Source organism: Ranitomeya imitator, chromosome 7, assembly GCF_032444005.1.
Source record: "Ranitomeya imitator isolate aRanImi1 chromosome 7, aRanImi1.pri, whole genome shotgun sequence".
NCBI lineage: Eukaryota > Metazoa > Chordata > Amphibia > Anura > Dendrobatidae > Ranitomeya > Ranitomeya imitator.
In genome coordinates this window covers 193,663,701-193,683,474 of record NC_091288.1, presented here as the reverse complement: position 1 = coordinate 193,683,474, position 19,774 = coordinate 193,663,701, and the positions used below count along the sequence as shown (strand labels likewise).

Below are 19,774 nucleotides of genomic sequence, written 5' to 3'. Positions count from 1 at the left end.
ATTGCAGATTCAGTCTTCCCAGCCTGGTGCAGGGCTACAATTTTGTTTCTGGTGTCCTTTGACAGCTCTTTGGTCTTCACCATAGTGGAGTTTGGAGTCAGACTGTTTGAGGGTGTGCACAGGTGTCTTTTTATACTGATAACAAGTTTAAACAGGTGCCATTACTACAGGTAATGAGTGGAGGAAAGAGGAGACTCTTAAAGAAGAAGTTACAGGTCTGTGAGAGCCAGAAATCTTGATTGTTTGTTTCTGACCAAATACTTATTTTCCACCATAATATGCAAATAAAATGATAAAAAAACAGACAATGTGATTTTCTGGATTTTTTTTTCCTCAGTTTGTCTTCCATAGTTGAGGTCTACCTATGATGTAAATTACAGACGCCTCTCATCTTTTTAAGTGGTAGAACTTGCACTATTGCTGACTGACTAAATACTTTTTTGCCCCACTGTGTATATGTATATGTATATATATATATATATATATATATATATATATATATATATATATATATATATATATATATATATATATATATATATATATATATATATATATATATATATATATATAAAAATTTATTTATTTTTTTTAACCCCTCTGTGACCTTAGACGTACTATCCCGTCGAGGTGCCCTGGGCTTATCTGACCCTGGACGGGATAGTACGTCATAGCCGATCGGCCGCGCTCACGGGGGGAGCGCGGCCGATCGCGGCCGGGTGTCAGCTGCTTATCGCAGCTGACATCCGGCACTATGTGCCAGGAGCGGTCACGGACCGCCCCCGGCACATTAACCCCTGGCACACCGCGATCAAAGATGATCGCGATGTGCCGGCGGTGCAGGGAAGCACCGCGCAGGGAGGGGGCTCCCTGCGGGCTTCCCTGAGACCCCCGGAGCAACGCGATGTGATCGCGTTGCTCCGGGGGTCTCACCTCCCTCCCTGCTCCCTCCAGCCCCGGATCCAAGATGGCCGCGGATCCGGGTCCTGCAGGGAGGGAGGTGGCTTCACAGAGCCTGCTCAGAGCAGGCACTGTGAAGCCTGCAGCGCTGCATGTCAGATCAGTGATCTGACAGAGTGCTGTGCAAACTGTCAGATCACTGATCTGTGATGTCCCCCCCTGGGACAAAGTAAAAAAGTAAAAAAAAATTTTTCCAAATGTGTAAAAAAAATAAAAAAAAATATTCCAAAATAATGGAAAAAAAAATATATATTATTCCCATAAATACATTTCTTCATCTAAATAAAAAAAAAAAAACCAATAAAAGTACACATATTAAGTATCGCCGCGTCCGTAACGACCCGACCTATAAAACTGTCCCACTAGTTAACCCCTTCAGTAAACACCGTAAGAAAAAAAAAAAAAAAAAAACGAGGCAAAAAACAACGCTTTATTATCATACCGCCGAACAAAAAGTGGAATAACACGCGATCAAAAGGACAGATATAAATAACCATGGTACCGCTGAAAGCGTCATTGTCCCGCAAAAAAAGAGCCGCCATACAGCATCATCAGCAAAAAAATAAAAAAGTTATAGTCCTGAGAATAAAGCGATGCAAAAATAATTATTTTTTCTGTAAAATAGTTTTTATCGTATAAAAGCACCAAACCATAAAAAAATGATATAAATGAGGTATCGCTGTAATCGTACTGACCCGAAGAATAAAACTGATTTATCAATTTTACCAAACGCGGAACGGTATAAACGCCTCCCCCAATAGAAATTCATGAATAGCTGGCTTTTGGTCATTCTTCCTCACAAAAATCGGAATAAAAAGCGATAAAAAAATGTCACGTGCCCAAAAATGTTTTCAATAAAAACGTCAACTCGTCCCGCAAAAAACAAGACCTCACATGACTCTGTGGACCAAAATATGGAAAAATTATAGCTCTCAAAATGTGGTATTGCAAAAAATATTTTTTGCAATAAAAAGGGTCTTTCAGTGTGTGACGGCTGCCAATCATAAAAATCCGCTAAAAAACTCGCTATAAAAGTAAATCAAACCCCCCTTCATCACCCCCTTAGTTAGGGAAAAATAAAAAAAAATGTATTTATTTCCATTTTCCCATTAGGGCTAGGGTTAGGGCTAGGGTTAGGGCTAGGGCTAGGGTTAGGGCTAGGGTTAGGGTTGGGGCTACAGTTAGGGTTGGGGCTAAAGTTAGGGTTTAGATTACATTTACAGTTGGGAATATGGTTGGGATTAGGGTTAGGGGTGTGTCAGGGTTAGAGGTGTGGTTAGGGTTACCGTTGGAATTAGGGTTAGGGGTGTGTTTAGATTAGGGTTTCAGTTATAATTGGGGGGTTTCCACTGTTTCGGCACATCAGGGGCTCTCCAAACACGACATGGCGTCCGATCTCAATTCCTGTCAATTTTGCATTGAAAAGTCAAATAGCGCTCCTTCCCTTCCGAGCTCTCCCATGCGCCCAAACAGTGGTTTACTGCCACATATGGGGTATCAGCGTACTCGGGACAAATTGGACAACAACTTTTGAGGTCCAATTTCTTCTCTTACCCTTGGAAAAATAAAAAATTGGGGGCAAAAATATAATTTTTGTGAAAAAATATGATTTTTTATTTTTACGGTTCTGCATTATAAACTTCTGTGAAGCACTTGGTGGGTCAAAGTGCTCACCACACCTCTAGATAAGTTCCTTAGGGGGTCTACTTTCCAAAATGGTGTCACTTGTGGGGGGTTTCAATGTTTAGGCACATCAGTGGCTCTCCAAACGCAACATGGCGTCCCATCTCAATTTCTGTCAATTTTGCATTGAAAAGTCAAACGGCGCTCCTTCCCTTCCGAGCTCTCCCATGCGCCCAAACAGTGGTTTACTGCCACATATGGGGTATCAGCGTACTCGGGACAAATTGGACAACAACTTTTGAGGTCCAATTTCTTCTCTTACCCTTGGAAAAATAAAAAATTGGGGGCAAAAATATAATTTTTGTGAAAAAATATGATTTTTTATTTTTACGGTTCTGCATTATAAACTTCTGTGAAGCACTTGGTGGGTCAAAGTGCTCACCACACCTCTAGATAAGTTCCTTAGGGGGTCTACTTTCCAAAATGGTGTCACTTGTGGGGGGTTTCAATGTTTAGGCACATCAGTGGCTCTCCAAACGCAACATGGCGTCCCATCTCAATTCCTGTCAATTTTGCATTGAAAAGTCAAATAGCGCTCCTTCCCTTCCGAGCTCTCCCATGCGCCCAAACAGTGGTTTACTGCCACATATGGGGTATCAGCGTACTCAGGACAAATTGGACAACAACTTTTGAGGTCCAATTTCTCCTGTTACCCTTGGTAAAATAAAACAAATTGGAGCTGAAGTAAATTTTTTGTGTAAAAAAGTTAAATGTTCATTTTTATTTAAACATTCCAAAAATTCCTATTAAACACCTGAAGGGTTAATAAACTTCTTGAATGTGGTTTTGAGCACCTTGAGGGGTGCAGTTTTTAGAATGGTGTCACACTTGGGCATTTTCTATCATATAGACCCCTCAAAATGACTTCAAATGAGACGTGTTCCCTAAAAAAAAATGGTGTTGTAAAAATGAGAAATTGCTGGTCAACTTTTAACCCTTATAACTCCGTAACAAAAAAAAAAATTGGTTCCAAAATTATGCTGATGTAAAGGAGACATGTGGGAAATGTTACTTATTAAGTATTTTGTGTGACATATCTCTGTGATTTAATTGCATAAAAATTCAAAGTTTGAAAATTGCGAAATTTTCAAAATTTTCGCCAAATTTCCGTTTTTTTCACAAATAAACGCAGGTACTATCAAAGAAATTTTACCACTATCATGAAGTACAATATGTCACGAGAAAACAATGTCAGAATCACCAGGATCCGTTGAAGCGTTTCGGAGTTATAACCTCATAAAGGGACAGTGGTCAGAATTGTAAAAATTGGCCTGGTCATTAACGTGCAAACCACCCTTGGGGGTAAAGGGGTTAAATATAACAAACACATTACATTAATGAAAGGAGGTTGTAACAAACATTTATTGTCCAAGCTGTGAAAAAATAAAAGATCAAGTCAATCCCAATTATGGACACATACCTGGCCTTCGTGTTCCATGACCTGGTGCTCTTGGATAGGCAGAGCCTGGTGAAGAGACACCTGGAGTGGTAGATTCACAACACAAAGCATTTGCTAATGTTTTTGGCCTGCCTATGGACCCAACAGGCGAGAAGGAGCTTCTGCTCCCTGAGCTGGAGGCCACTGTTGGACTACTACAGCATGAAATCTGTAGAGGAAGAATACGGATGCAGAAGACAAATAATGGAAGTGCCTGATGGTTTCGTCTCACCGTACAGCAAGTTAAATATTCCTAGTACGTTGTCCCGGCCCTGATACCGTCTGAGCTACATCTCCTTTAGTCGGGCAGGTTAGCGGGTGCGCAGTACAATACATGAGCATTACAGATCTGCACATCATCAGCCCCAGTCACAACACAGATTAAAGAACGGCTGGAATGGAAGAATGAAAGAATGGACTTTATCCCTGCAATGTGCGCCAGTGCCCCGCTCAAGACAGATGCGGGTCCTGATGTTCATGGTGTAACCTGTGGAAATTATCCAAATTATGAACAGAGAGAGAAAAACTGTGGCACTCACCCCAAGGCTAAAAATGTTATTCCTTCATTACATACCGGGTGGAGGATAGAGACAGAAAAAAAAAAAAGAGCGATAGACGTTTCGCATTGCCAAGCGCTTCATCCAGGGTCTGTTATCAACTCCACTCAATCCCCACTAGGTCTTGTTTTTCCAGGTGGCTGGAGACATATTATAAAAACCAGTTACCTAGTGCCACACAATTTGTATAAATAAATCAGCTCTCTGTCAGGGGATCAAACCCCAGCCAGGGGTTGGGTGGAGCAGATAACAGAGCCCAGATGAAGCCCTAGGCAGTGCGAAACGGTTGTTGCTCTTTTTTCGGTCTGTCTGTATCCTCCACCCGGTGTATAATAAAGGAATAACTTTTTTATCCACGGGGTGAGTGCCACTTTTTTCTCTGTTCCTAATTTGGATACTGCCTTCTTCTGTTGAGCACCACATATAGCTATGTTATAACGGACTCCTGACGTAAACAATGATGTATATCTTCCGTAGGTTACGCCACTAATTTGACTGAGATTACTAGTAGTGCTGACCTATCCTCTATTTATCTGGTAACGCCTGTGCGTCATAAACGTAGACGATAGGACAACCTTTCTAAAAAAGAAGTGAAGAAATGTTAATGGAATGCTTAATCCAGTTTAAGGGCTTCCAGGAGAATTGTCATAAAAATGTTGAAACTTCCATTATAATCGCAGTATTTTTCCCTGAGAATGTGGTGATCAGACATGTGATGCGACAATACGGATTACTCCAAACTGTCCAACTGGTGTCCTGTGTAATCCGTCTCTAGTAGAACAGACACTGACACAGATAACAGGAAGTGGCAGCGGGAGTTTAACCTTAACTGCAGGGGCAATGCATGCTGGGAAGCATAGGAAAGGAAGTGCCAGCACTTATAGTGCTGGAAGATTGCCGATTTCGATCCACCTACTCTAACAGTGGATAGTAGATAAAATCATAGGAAACGTTACAGTTCCTGAACATATAAGACTATGGGGCTGATTGATTAAGGCTGGCATTGTAAATGAAGGGGTGTAGTGGAGTAAGATGCACCTAATTAATTAAGAGGTGCACAGCATTTCATTCATCAGGCGCGTCTTACAAGTGCCGTGTGCCTCCATGGCGTAACATTTCATAAATTAGATAGGCAGGCGTAGCCACGCTTCTTCTATGATCGGCCCATTTTGCAGAAACTGGCGTTAAGATACCATAAACATGCAAAAAATTTTGCACAACTTCTCAGTTGCGCAAAAATGTTGACTTCTTAAAGTGCTTTCTACCAAATTTCTAGCATAAACACCTTAATGAATAGGGTCCTACATGTGCACCAAAACTAATTTTATCTTTTTGTGTGGGATGAGGTCTGTGGAACCACGCTTCTCTAAAGGTTTTGTGTGATAGGGACTCGTAGAACTTAATTTAAGACGACCTTAAACCAAAATTTATCCGGTTGAACTGGACACAGGGTAAAGGTTTCTGCCATTTTTGCCTCTCAGTGATCCTAATGACATCATCACAAATCCTTCTGCACTTCTATGTTGCTGCCTGTTTATGATTGGTCAGTATCATACAAGGGAGAAGGACACGCCCCCAGTGAAAACTGTATGTTAAAAGACCCACTTGGACTTAACTAAAATTAACTCATTAGTTGTCAAAAATTGGTAATATCTCTGAAACGGAAAGATGAAATATAAAAAAAAATAATTTTTTTTTTTAATCAACTCTGCAGCCGCTATCATATGGTGTGTTCAGTTCAACATGGAAAATTTGATGAAACGTTCTCAGTTTAATAGTCACACCCCATCATCAGAAAGTTCCCTCTAATTGCTATGGTTTAGATACAGAATGAATAAGATGAGGACGGATTAATAAGGGAGAGAATATTGCAGGTCACGTCATCAGCAGATCCTGAAAACACGAAAATGAATAAAGTAATTTATTTTTAAGATCCCTAAAATAGGAAGAAAAAAAAAAGTGTAATAAATAATTCATGCCAAGCAGGACTTCTCAGGAGGTTGCTCAGAGAGGAAGACGACAGGCGCCTATATCTTATATTAAAAGAGAATGCAAAAATGGCGACAAACGTTGTAATTTTAGCTCGGAGGTCTGCAACAACGAATATCCTGGTGCAAACTACTACATCATCGTGTACGGTGGCGTTATGGAAAACCGCAAATAATCCACTGAACGGTGGCTACCGGTGGCCGTACTTACATTTGTGGATTGCTCGCTGTGGTTCAGGAGGCTATTGGTACAACTCATCGCAGTGTTCCAGTCGCCGGAGAGACCGATACCGTCTGACGAGTACAGAGACGGGGCTTGTTTTAGGTGACAGCTTGATTGCATCATGACATTCAGAGTCTCTTCAGCAGAGGGAATCCCTGCAAAAAAATAATAATAAAAAAAAAAAATAGTTACCATCATGTGCTGGATTACAGCCATCATGTGCCGAAAGAAAGGAGAATACTCAGCTCCACCACATACAGGATGCCAGCAACTTACGTTCAACATGTGCAAATGCACAAAATGGTCCTCTTGGGCAGTACCCAGTTTGCCTCACATCATTGCACTTTGTAGACTTGTAGATCTAGGAGAAAGACAATGGTGGTAAATACATTTTTTTTTCTGCCCACCATTTATATTCTCACATTCATCCCATCTTATTTACATCTAGATATTTAACCCTCCGTCACATACAACTGATCTGACAGGCGCTTCTCTTTTACTTTCATTTCTCCTTCCTCACCAGATTGTGAGGAAACCCCCTCCCTCCAGGTAGTCTCCTGTCTCTTGAAGGTCTGTGAAACCTGATATCACAGTTGGATTTCAGAGCTTCAGGGGAGAGGATATAGCTGCACAGATCTCTCAGGCTCATTGTATGTGAATACGTCACATTCAGTAACGTTGGTATTTTATGTTTTTATTCATCACAATAGTTTATTTAGCTTGTTTTATGAATGTATAGCACAAAATGTGAGGATATTTCATAGAAATAAGGGAGATTTTCTAAAAGAAAGTGTGCTGCTCAGGCATATACAGTAGTTCCCTAACATATTCCTTCTCTTGCTTCAGATTATCTGCTGAAATGGAGAGGAAAATGTACAATTTATCCAAACAACTTGATGTTGAGGAAGTAACAAGCATGCTGTTAGATGATAGAGACCTCACACTGAATGAGGATTTAGGAGAGGAAAGTGAGATTGATTCTCATGATGAGGTGGAAGAATGTGTCCTGGTTTCTGAAACAGAGCAAGATGGTGACAGTGGTGAGGATGAAGAAGTTGGATCATATTATATTGGAAAAAATAAAAAATACTAAATGGAACAAGAAGCCATTCCAGAAAAAACGTAGGGAACCTTTAAACATTATTACTCACCTTCCTGCAGTAATAGGAACTGCACGTAATGCAAAAACTGCAGTTGAATGCTGGAACAGTATATTTACAGATGACATTCTGGACTGTATTGTCACATATACCAACCAATATATAGACATTATAAAGGACAAGTACATCTGCAACAGAACTATCAAGCCCACAGATGAAATAGAACTGCGTGCTTTTTTTGGATTACTGTACCTTGCAGGAGCTTATAGGGCAAATAGACAAAGTTTGGAGGAACTTTGGGGTAAAGATGGGGATGGAGTTGAAAAATTTAGCCTTGTTATGTCCATAAACAGATTCAAGATTCTAATTCGTTGCCTTCGGTTTGACGACAGAACTACCCGAACCGAACGCAAAACACATGACCGACTTGCTCCAATTCGTGATATATTTCAAAGATTTGTTGTAAACTGTAAACAAAGTTATTACCCTGGAGAGAATCTCACTATTGACGAAATGCTCCCTGGTTTTCGTGGTAGATGTGCCTTTCGTCAATATATTCCATCAAAGCCAAACAAATATGGAATAAAAATATATGCCCTTGTTGATGCCAGTAAGACCTACACTTACAACCTGGAAGTTTATGCAGGAAAACAACCAGAAGGTCCTTACTGTGTGAGCAACAAACCCATTGATGTTGTAAAAAGACTGGCTGAACCCTTATTTGGATCGGGTCGCAATATTACAGCTGACAATTGGTTTACAAGTTGTGATCTGATTGATTATCTGAAAATTCAGAAGCTGTCATATGTGGGAACTGTTAGAAAAAACAAAAGGGAATTGCCGCCACAGTTTGTAAGTGTGAAAGAGAGACAACAGTACAGCAGTATGTTTGCATTCCATAATGGAAAGGCTTTAGTTTCCTATGTACCACATGCCAAAAAAATCGTACTTCTTCTATCAACACTTCATGATGATGCTGCCATCGATCCTGGGACTGGGGCAGAAAAAAAACCGGAGATAATTACATTTTACAATGCCACCAAAGGGGGTGTGGATACAGCAGATCAGATGTGCTCCACTTTCAACGTCAGCAGAAACATCAAACGCTGGCCAATGGTCATATTTTTTGCTATGTTGAATTTGGGTGGTATAAATTCACAAGTAATTTATCTTGAAAACAAGCTTGAACCACTCCGTAGACGATTGTATCTGAAAAAATTGGCCCATGAACTATTGGAGAGCTACGCAGGAGAAGCGTGAAAACAATCGGTATCCCCTCTCGCCTTCAAGTTCAGCTCAAAAGGTTCCGCCCAGAAGATGATGGTGAAAAGTCACCATCTGCACCACCTCACAAAAGAAGATGCACCACCTGCCAAACAGAAAGCGGAACCAGAAGGCTTTCCAATTATGAATGTCTCAAATGTCATAAAGCAATTTGCCTGACACATGCAAAAATGGTGTGTAATTCTTGCTATTTGCTCTGCAAGTGTGACTTTTCTGGGGAAACCTCAGCATCTACTTCTGATTGAATATGTTTTTAATAGTACTTAAGGTACCTTAAAATTAAGTTTGTGTTCAAAAATTTTCTTTGTACATTTTTTTGAGAGAGTCGAACTGGGGACTATTTGGCGGGAGTTTTGAAAAGTTTGTATTTCATAGTTATTAGTTTTATGTTAAGTAAATGTTTTTTTTTGCAACTGATTATGTGTAGTCTCTTTTATTACATCCCTATGAAGGTCACTGATCACTTTTAGAGCACTGAAATTGCAAACATTAGATATTATAGGTATTTTTCCAGCAGGCGCCTGACAGGCACATTGTATGTGAACTCGTTAGTCCGAATATTGTATGTGACAGAGGGTTAATTCTCTTCATTACAAGAATATTGGGTCATGTGATCTCCAGTCGGACAACCAGTCTAGTATATAACTAATCTATGAGAGTAGTGATAAAACATCAGAATGTCTCCGGTAGCCATATTTTATCACTACAATGCACAGTGACAGTGCGCTCTTCTCGTCAGAGCTGGCGAGGGAGCGCACTGTCACTGAACATTCCCAAAATAAATAAAAAATCCATAATGACAAAATCCTACTGAGCATGTGTTTGGAAATTACATCCGATGTAGGCTCAGTAGAGCAGAGACTAGCCCAGCCTCTACTACGCCAATGATGGGTACAGGGGCATTCATCCCACCTCATTTACATCTAGATATTTAATTTTCTTCATTACAGGAATATTGGGTTATGTGATCTCCAGTCGGACAACCAGTCCAGTATATAACTATGAGAGTAGTGATAAAACATCAGATCGTATAGACAGAATGTCTCTGGTAGCCATATTTTATCACTACAATGCACAGTGACAGTGCGCTCTTCTCATCAGAGCTGGCGAGGGAGCGCACCGTCACTGAGCATTCCCCCCCCCCCCCCCAAAAAAAAAAAAAAAATTCCATAATGACAAAATCCTACTGTCCTCAGTGGTTGATACCTAAGGTATCAACCACTGAGGACTCTCAATTCTAAATATTTTTCTATCTACTGGCTAAGACGGTACCAAGATATATATCTTTCCTGTATCAAAATCCTACTGAGCATTTGTTTGGAAATTACATCCAATGTAGGCTCAGTAGAGCAGGGACTAACCCAGCCTCTGAAATTTACGCCACTGATGGGTACAGGGGCTGAGGCAGTGACTATAGCCTCTGTCTACTGATGACGACTTGTTTGAGCATTCCACCATGCAACAAGGTACTCAAATGAAGTTTCAAAAAGGAAGTAGGGAAAGAAAAAAAAAAGAAAAAAACAGTTAGCGTAGTGAGGGAATGATAGGTAATTTTTTAATAAAAGTATAATAGAATAGAGATTGGATTTTGGCATTGAATAAACAGATTTAGGATTAAAATAACTTTACCACTATAACAAGAGGCAAATTTTGAAAAAAACAAAATTTGTGTCCATCTCAAAACTTTTGGCTATGACTGTACATCACATAGGATACATGGAGACTCTGTGTATCCTATATGATGAATATAAACAGATGAAAAAAAGTGTTCATAGTGTTCATAGTATGCAAAAAAAAGTTAATTAATAATAATAATAATAATAATAATAATAATAATAATAATAACTCATCCTGAAGCTTGTCAAAACAAATAAAAAAAAAAAAGTTTAAAACTCTTAAAGGGATTGTGAAATGTCTTAATTCTTGCAGGTGACCAGGAGGACATCTCACCTCTGGATGGAACTGCTGCTCAGTGCGGGAATGGCAGTACTGACAACTGTCCCCACTTTCACACTTTGAAGGCTCTCCCCACTCATCACCATGTTTCACGCTTGGGCACGGTGTGGATCTAGAACAGAACAACGCCCAATAATAAATGAAAAAAAAGAAAAAACACCTGTTAGTAAATGCCATTTTGCAAGGAAATTTGCATTGAATTTGTGGTATTGCTGCAATGTTACAGCTCATGGTGATCCCTGGCCTTATGATATGTAAAAGGTGCAACACAGACGACTCGTGTGTGATATAGGTGGGTGTATACGACCCTAAACCAACACTGTGCACAAACAATGACGCGGGCACCTGTATTTGAATTTCCTTGGGTTGCGCCTCCTGTCCCGGCTATTGTGGTAGTGAGGGCAGGCATATCCTTGGCGACAGAGCCTGGGTGGTTTAGTACATTGCTCCGTTTTATAGCTGGCAAGTACAAAGTTTGTATCTGTGAAGAGAAAAAAAAAAAAGTTGTTTATTAAATTACAAAAAAAAAAAAACAGGGATTTTTGGGTACTCACCGTAAAATCCTTTTCTCCGAGCCACTCATTGGGGGACACATGGTCTGTGTCCCCCAATGAGGTGAAGGAGAAAAAACATTTTTACAATATTCCCAAGCTAGCAAACATTACGGCTGGATGGAAATAGCGCATCAATAAGGATGTCTAAATGACGTGCAAGTGAGAAATGTAACATGTGCTGCCCTTCCATACATCACCACCAGATGGCGGCGCCTGGCACATACTTTTTTTTTTAGGATACAGACGCATTAATACATGTTTGCAGAGTTTTTTTTTTTAAATTAATCTTCCATAAATCTATGGAAACTGATTGGATCACACAATGCACGCAGATTAGAAACACGCTTGACCTTTAACCGCACTATGGCAGCGCACCACTGTGAATATATGGGAAGAATGGGAACGTCGCGGGCCTCCAGCTGTACCCCGCATCTTCTGCTCTGCATGGGGGCTCGTGTCTCAGATGTCATCATCTGCAAAGTACCATCTGGAGGTCTCTTCACTGTTTTTTTTGCAGAATTTACACATTCTGAATAGACTTCGGCACTGGATGAGTCAATGCTAATCCCATTCACTCATTGAATATTTAGTACGGTCACCGCTTTCCAGGTTCAACTTTCCAAACAAAGCGGAACAGACAGTCATGGGTAATAATGCCTTCTAACCCTATAAATTGACCGTACAATTTTGCTTCCTGTAGAATCCGGTGATAGAGATTCTTGATATCTACAGAAGCAAAACTATCATGTAATGCAATAAAAAAAAATAAAATAAATACCGTGTATACTCGAGTATAAGCTGAGATTTTCAGACCACTTTTTTGGGCTGAAAGTCCCCCTCTCGGCTTATACTCAAGTCATACCCAGGGGTCGGCAGGGGAGGGGGAGCGGGGGCTGTGAAATTATACTCGCCTACTCCTGGCGCGGTCCCTGCTTCCCTGTACTGAGCGGTCACATGGTACCGCTCATTACAGTAATGAATATGCGGCTCCACCTCCCATAGAGGTGGATCCGCATATTCATTACTGTAATGAGCGGTAATGGTGACCGCTCATTACAGGATGAAGCTGCGGCGTCGGGGAAGCAGGGACTGCACCTCGCTAGGACCAGGTGAGTATACGGGGAGGGGAGCACTGCGCGATAGTCACCTTTCCTCGTTCCGGGCGCCGCTCCGTCTTCAGCAGTGGTGCTCAGGTCAGAGGGCGCGGTGACGTAGTTAGTACACACCCTCTGCTGAACGTCAGTGCAGAAGACGGAGTCACACCGGAACAAGGAGCAGGTAACTATTGAAAGCACCGGGGGCCTGAGCGACGGAGAGGTGAGTATGCGATTTATTTATTTTTAAATCGCAGCAAATGGGGCAAGTGTCTATATGGAGCATCTATGGGGCCATAACGTTTGTGCAGCACTATAGGGGGCCATAACATTTGTGCAGCACAATATGGGGCCATAACGTTTGTGCAGCACTATATGGGGCCATTACATTTGTGCAGCACTATATGGGGCCATTACATTTGTGCAGCACTATATGGGGCCATAACGTTTGTGCAGCACTATATGGGGCAAGTGTCTGTATGGGGCCATAAATAACGCATGTGGAGCATTACGGTATATGGGGCAAGTGTCTGTATGGAGCATCTTATAGGGCCATAATTAAGGTTTGTGCAGCACTATATGGGGGCAAATATCTTTATGGAGCATCTTATGGGGCCATAATCAGCATTTGTGCAGCATTATATTAGGCAAATGTGTCTATGGAGCATCTTATGGGGCCATTATTAACCTTTATGCAGGATTATACGGGGCATATTTTAATACTAGATGGTGGCCCGATTCTAACGCATCAGGTATTCTAGAATATGCATGTCCACGTAGTATATTGTCCGAAATAAGCAATGAAACGTAGTATATTGTCCAGCTACGTAGCATATTGCCCATCGACGTAGTATATTGCCCAGCCACATAGTATACAGCACAGAGCCACGTAGTATATTGCCCAGCCACGTAGTATACAGCAGAGCCACGTAGTATATTGCACAGCGACGTAGTATATTGCCCAGCCTTGTAGTATACAGCACAGAGCCACGTAGTATATTGCCCAGTGACGTAGTATATTACCCAGCCACGTAGTATATTACCGAGCCACGTATGTCACAGGTTAAAAAAATAAAACATACTCACCTAACGATCCGAGGGCCCCTTGTAGTTGAACATACTCACCATTCTGCTCCTCAGCGTCCCATCTCTCCGCTTCCTGGGATCCAACGGCGCTGTGCAGATGGGCGTGCGCCGCCATCTTGCGTTCCCCGGATGCTTTGCAAAATTACCCATATGACTTAGCGGTCTCGCGAGACCGCTAGGTCTTCTGGGTAATTTCGCAAAGCATCGCTGGGAAAGGAAGATGGCAGCAGGCGCGAGCGGCTCAGCGGACAACGGAGGGTGAGTATAGCAGGTTTTTTTTTTTTACTATTTTTAACATTACTTTCTTTTACTATTGATGCCGCATAGGCAGCATCAATAGTAAAAGGTTGGGGACACACAGGGTTAATAGCGGCGGTAACAGAATGCGTTACCCGCGGCATAACGCGGTCCGTTACCGCTGGCATTAAGCCTGTGTTAGCGGTGACCGGAAGGGAGTATGGAGCGGAGCGCTGGGGACACTGCGGGGAGTATATAGCGGAGCGCCGGGGACACTGCGGAGAGTATATAGCGGAGCGCCGGGGACACTGACTGCGGGGAGCGGAGCGCCGGGGACACTGACTGCGGGGAGTAAGGAGCGGCCATTTTCTTCCGGACTGTGCCAGTCGCTGATTGGTCGTGGCTGTTTTGCGGCAACCAATCAGCGACTTGGATTTCCATGATAGACAGAGGCTACGACCAATGAATATCCGTGACAGAAGGACAGACAGACGGAAGTGACCCTTAGACAATTATGTATATAGATGGAGCATCTTATGGGGCCCATCATAAACTGTATGGAGCTCCTGATTCAATATGGATATTCAAAAACACAACCTACTGATGTCTCAATTAATTTTACTTTTATTGGTATCTATTTTTACTTTTGCTGCATTTCCCACCCTAGGCTTATACTCGAGTGATTAAGCTTTCCCAGTTTTTTGTGGCAAAATTAGGGGGGGTCGGCTTATACTTGAGTATATACGGTAATAATAATCTTTTATATCCTTCAAATAAAATAATTTTCTGCAACATTCCCTGGGAACCTACCGCATAGATGAGTGGCCCGGACAGTAAACCGTCCATTCATTTGTGTTCTTGTGCTCCTGCACTACACCCATTTCTCTCCATTATTGCATGTAACACTGATACAACTGTGCCTCTTCGGGGGCTTACCTTGCCACCTGGGATCCTCTCCTAGAATCTTCTCGATCATTGCCTGGCTGGCCAACACTCCCGGCTGCAGGTCAGGGATTCCATCGCTCCCAAGTTGCCCATTCTGTAAGGCTTCCTGTGCTTGGATTTCCCTGGGTCACAATAACATTTCCGATTACTTAGTGCACCCAAAACAAAAAGCGACAGCCGCATGTTATAGGACCTTGGTATAATGTAGTCGAGGACAAAAGTTGTCAAATAGTTATTTCCTTAGAGATAAGCCACTTATAGAACTGTCAGATCGAAAGTATATGACGAGACAATCAACCAACAACATTGTAAAGTGTGTCCCTCCCCCCAAAAATCCAACGTCGGACCGAAACAAAGCGTCATCTCACCTTATGTCATAGACAGGAGGTCTAAGGTCATGAGGACCATGGGCAAAGGCACAATGGGGTCCGTTCTTCACACAATGTCCTCGAGCATCGGTTTCGTGAATACAAGTACCGGTCTTGTAATAGCGTAGATGATACTTTCTTTCAGTGTCGCCTGTTGTCCTATGCAAATATGGACAACTGAAAAAGGAAAATAAATAAATAAATTTATATATATTGCTTGACCCTCGCCTATTGTATCCTCACCCAGCAGTCCTTCTAGATGGCGGGCAGGGTCCTCTCTCCTCCTGTACCAGTCATGACATAGTTTCAGATCACTGTACGTTTTTATTGTGTATACCCCTCCTCACATGTAAAGTGCCATGGAGTAAATGGCGCTATAGTGATATAATACACACACACACATATATATTATATATATATATATATTTTAAGCATTTTTATTATAATTATAGATTAATATAGATTAATACAAATTAAATGGAATTTTATGCTATCATTTTTAGATAGCTTATATATAATAGAAATGTATATATTTTAACGGCAGAGTCCCTGTATATATTTCAGAAAATTACTGAGACCCTGAAGCTTTCCTGGAGGTGGTGTCTGAGGTGTCACTTACTTAATTAAAAGCTCATTAATCTGCTTGTTATTTTGCCTTTATCAAAACACAAGATCTTACTCGCCAAGGTGTAAAAAAATGCAGCAGCGCGGTAATCGCCACCTGAGTTCACTTCCGTTACTAAAAACCAATAAGCCAGAATAACCGTAAAAAGAGAGCAAGTTCTCACGGTCAGCTGATCGTGAGAACTGCAGTGAAGGTGAACGCCCGGAGAGTTATCTCCGGTGGTCATCTACAAGCTTTGCTGTATCTAGATGTCAGGGATCCAGATGTAGCAGAGCTGAACTCGTCGTTGGACACTCGTTATTTAGGACTACGTCAGATCTGGGAGTATTTGTGCTGGTTGATTATTTTATGTTTATTATAGGAGATCGAGGGCGTTGCATGGATTGGCTGTATAATAAAGATGGGAAACTGTGTTGTGTTTTATTTCAATAAAATACGGTACTTTATTCTGCCTTTGTCTTTATTTAACCCCTTAACAACTATAGGATTAGTAATGGATAGGTATCTTATTGACACCTCTCCATTACTAAACTGGGCCTGATGTCACCTTACAATAGAAAAGGTGACATTAACCCCCAAACTATTATCCAACTTGCAACCGCTACAGGGCAAGTGGTAAGACGGAGGCTAAGTGCTGGAATTGGCTCATCTTAGAGATGTGCCATTTCCGGGGCGGCTGTGAGCTGGTGTTTGTAGCCGGGGGGCAATATCCATGGCCCCTTCCTAGGCTATTAATATCAGCCAGCAGCATAGCCTTTGCTGGTTATTAATTATGGGGAGACCCCACATTTTGTTTGGTGGGGGTCCCCACATTTTAAAAGCCAGTAAAGGCTAAATGCACAGCTACGGGCTGATATTCATAGCCTGGGAAGATCTATGGGTATTAACCCCTTCTCAGGCTATAAACATCGGCCCCCTGTTGCTGGCTTTCCCTCTGCTGGTTTGGAAAATTGTGAGGGAGCGCACAACATTATTATTTTTTTTAATTATTTAGCAAAAAAAAAATAATAGGAAAGGACGTCACATTACATATTCCTCTCTCTGTTTCAGGAACTTACTGTGTATGGCCGGTGTCACACTTGCGAGTGTGATGTGAGAAACTCGCGAGAGTCTCGCATCAACACCCGGCACTCGGGACCGGAGTGTGCGGCTGCATGTATTTCTATACAAGTGTGACCCCAGCCTGTCACGTACTTCCGGATGTGACACAAGATTCAACATATGTAAATTAGCACACATGTGTAGTAAGCTGCGTTTCCACAGTTATTACTCATGTGACTAATAATTAGATGCGGTTTTACCGCATGTAATGATAGTCTATGGGAAATTTACTCTGCGAGGACTGAGCATCTCCGTATCGTAAATAGACATGCTGCAGTCTGGAAAGACGCGCCACATGTTCGGTTACGCAGGTCTGCCGCCTGCGTCTTTCAACACATAGTGGAGATGGGATTCCATGAAATCCCATCCACTACGCTGTAACAGCTGGACACTGCGGGTTTGACACTGCAGATGTATGCAGCATCCAAACGCAGCGTTTACTGACTGGGTGCACATACCCTATCTGCAAACAGGAAATCACTTTTTTTTTTCCTTCCCAGAAGCCAACTTTCAATAAGCTTTATTTCAAGTGACAAAAAAAAAAAAAAAAGGGATGTAATGAAAAAAAACGCATCAAAAACGCAAGCTTAAAAAATGCATGTAAAAACCGCAAACAGAAATGCAGGTGACCTGCCAGTGATCTCAGATGCAGATTTCACCTGCGTCAAATCCTGACCGTGGAACAGGGCCGGCTTCAGGTTTTTGAGGGCCCCGGGCGAAAGAGTCTCAGTGGGCCCCCCTCTTTAACACATACCACGATTCATAATGCAGATACAGCAGAGGAAAATACCATAGCCAAGTAGTGTATAACACAGTCCACGTAGTATATAACACAGCCCACATAGTATATTGCCCAGCCACATAGTATATTGCCCAGCCACATAGTATATTGCCCAGCCACATAGTATATTGCCCAGCCACATAGTATATTGCCCAGCCACATAGTATATTGCCCAGCCACATAGTATATTGCCCAGCCACATAGTATATTGCCCAGCCACATAGTATATTGCCCAGCCACATAGTATATTGCCCAGCCACATAGTATATTGCCCAGCCACATAGTATATTGCCCAGCCACATAGTATATTGCCCAGCCACATAGTATATTGTCCAGCCACATAGTATATTGCCCAGCCACATAGTATATTGCCCAGCCACATAGTATATTGCCCAGCCACATAGTATATTGCCCAGCCACATAGTATATTGCCCAGCCACATAGTACACTGTCCAGCCACATAGTATATTGCACAGCCACATAGTATATAGCACAGCCACATAGTATATAACACTGCCCATGTAGTATATAACACAGGCCACGTAGTATAGAGCACAGCGATGTAATATATACCCCAGCCCACGCAGTATATAGTACAGCCCACGCAGTATATAGCACAGCCCACGCAGACGCAGTATATAGCACAGCCCATGCAGTATATAGCACAGACAGCCCACGTAGTATATAACACACAGCCACCCACGTAGTATATAGCACAGGCCTGGGCCGTGACGTAGTATATAACACAGCCCACGTACGTAGTATATAACTCAGCCAGCCATTTAGTATATACAGACAGTCTAGGCTAGGACTGGCCTTGGTAACTACTGAGTCTACCGTGTACTAATGATAAACTGTGATATTTGATAAGTTACACCACATGTATTTAGATGCAGTAGGCGCTGGCAAATCGCGGCCTCGCAGCGATCCTAGTGGTCATCCTGCAGGACAATGTGTCGGTCAGAAGAGGCCATTATCTCTGAGCCCACCTTCTCACATTATGGTGATTTTTGCATTGTGCCACATGGTTGGTAGGTAGGACTGAAATATATCTATAATATGTGATCGCACCTTATATAAATAGGTCTACAGCAAACGCACGAGAAACAGAAAAACTTGCTGTGAGACCGAGTCAAGGCCTGGGCATAGTCAGTCACTGAGGACAACAGTTTACATAGCACAAAAGACAGGATACCCCATGACCTAGTCAAAGGACAACTCCGATTGTGAGGAAGTCTGTGCTGTGATTGGCTGTGAGCGCCGACTGTAAAGCAGAGCACAGCGGTGACGTCACCGCTGTGCTCTGCTTTACGGCCGGCGCTGACACAGTCAGTGCGGGAAGCTGACGCCGGGGGACGTGACAGACATTGGAATGTGAGTATGTACTGTTTTTTTTTTTTTACTTTTACAATGGTAACCAGAGTAAATATCGGGTTACTAAGCGCGGCCGTGCACTTAGTAACCCGATGTTTACCTTGGTTACCCGGGGACTTCGGCATCGTTGAAGACAGTTTCAACGATGCCGAAGTCGTTCCCCTGATCGTTGGTCGCTGGAGAGAGCTGTCTGTGTGACAGCTCCCCAGCGACCACACAACGACTTACCAATGATCACGGCCAGGTCGTATCGCTGGTCGTGATCGTTGGTAAGTCGTTTAGTGTAACGGTACCTTTATGTCAATGATACACCTGCTTGATAGAATGGGTAAGGCTGGCAGTGTCTTGATGCTGCCATGTTTTCCAAACACCAGCTCCATATGCAAGCCTGTCATTACCAGCCGCCATACTAAATATCTC

At 42.3% G+C, this 19,774-nt stretch overlaps 1 protein-coding gene across 1 annotated transcript in view; it reads right to left on the bottom strand.

Moving 5' to 3' along the window:
* UNKL (unk like zinc finger) overlaps positions 1-19,774 on the bottom strand; it is an 84,663-nt gene that overhangs the window by 37,475 nt on the left and 27,414 nt on the right. Inside the window, exons 3-8 of the mRNA XM_069734295.1 lie at positions 15,474-15,650; positions 15,097-15,227; positions 11,535-11,670; positions 11,184-11,301; positions 7,126-7,210; positions 6,838-7,004 (exon numbers count right to left, since the gene is read on the bottom strand). Of these exons, the coding sequence (XP_069590396.1) occupies positions 6,838-7,004; positions 7,126-7,210; positions 11,184-11,301; positions 11,535-11,670; positions 15,097-15,227; positions 15,474-15,650 (814 nt within the window). The remainder of the gene's footprint in view (positions 1-6,837; positions 7,005-7,125; positions 7,211-11,183; positions 11,302-11,534; positions 11,671-15,096; positions 15,228-15,473; positions 15,651-19,774) is intronic.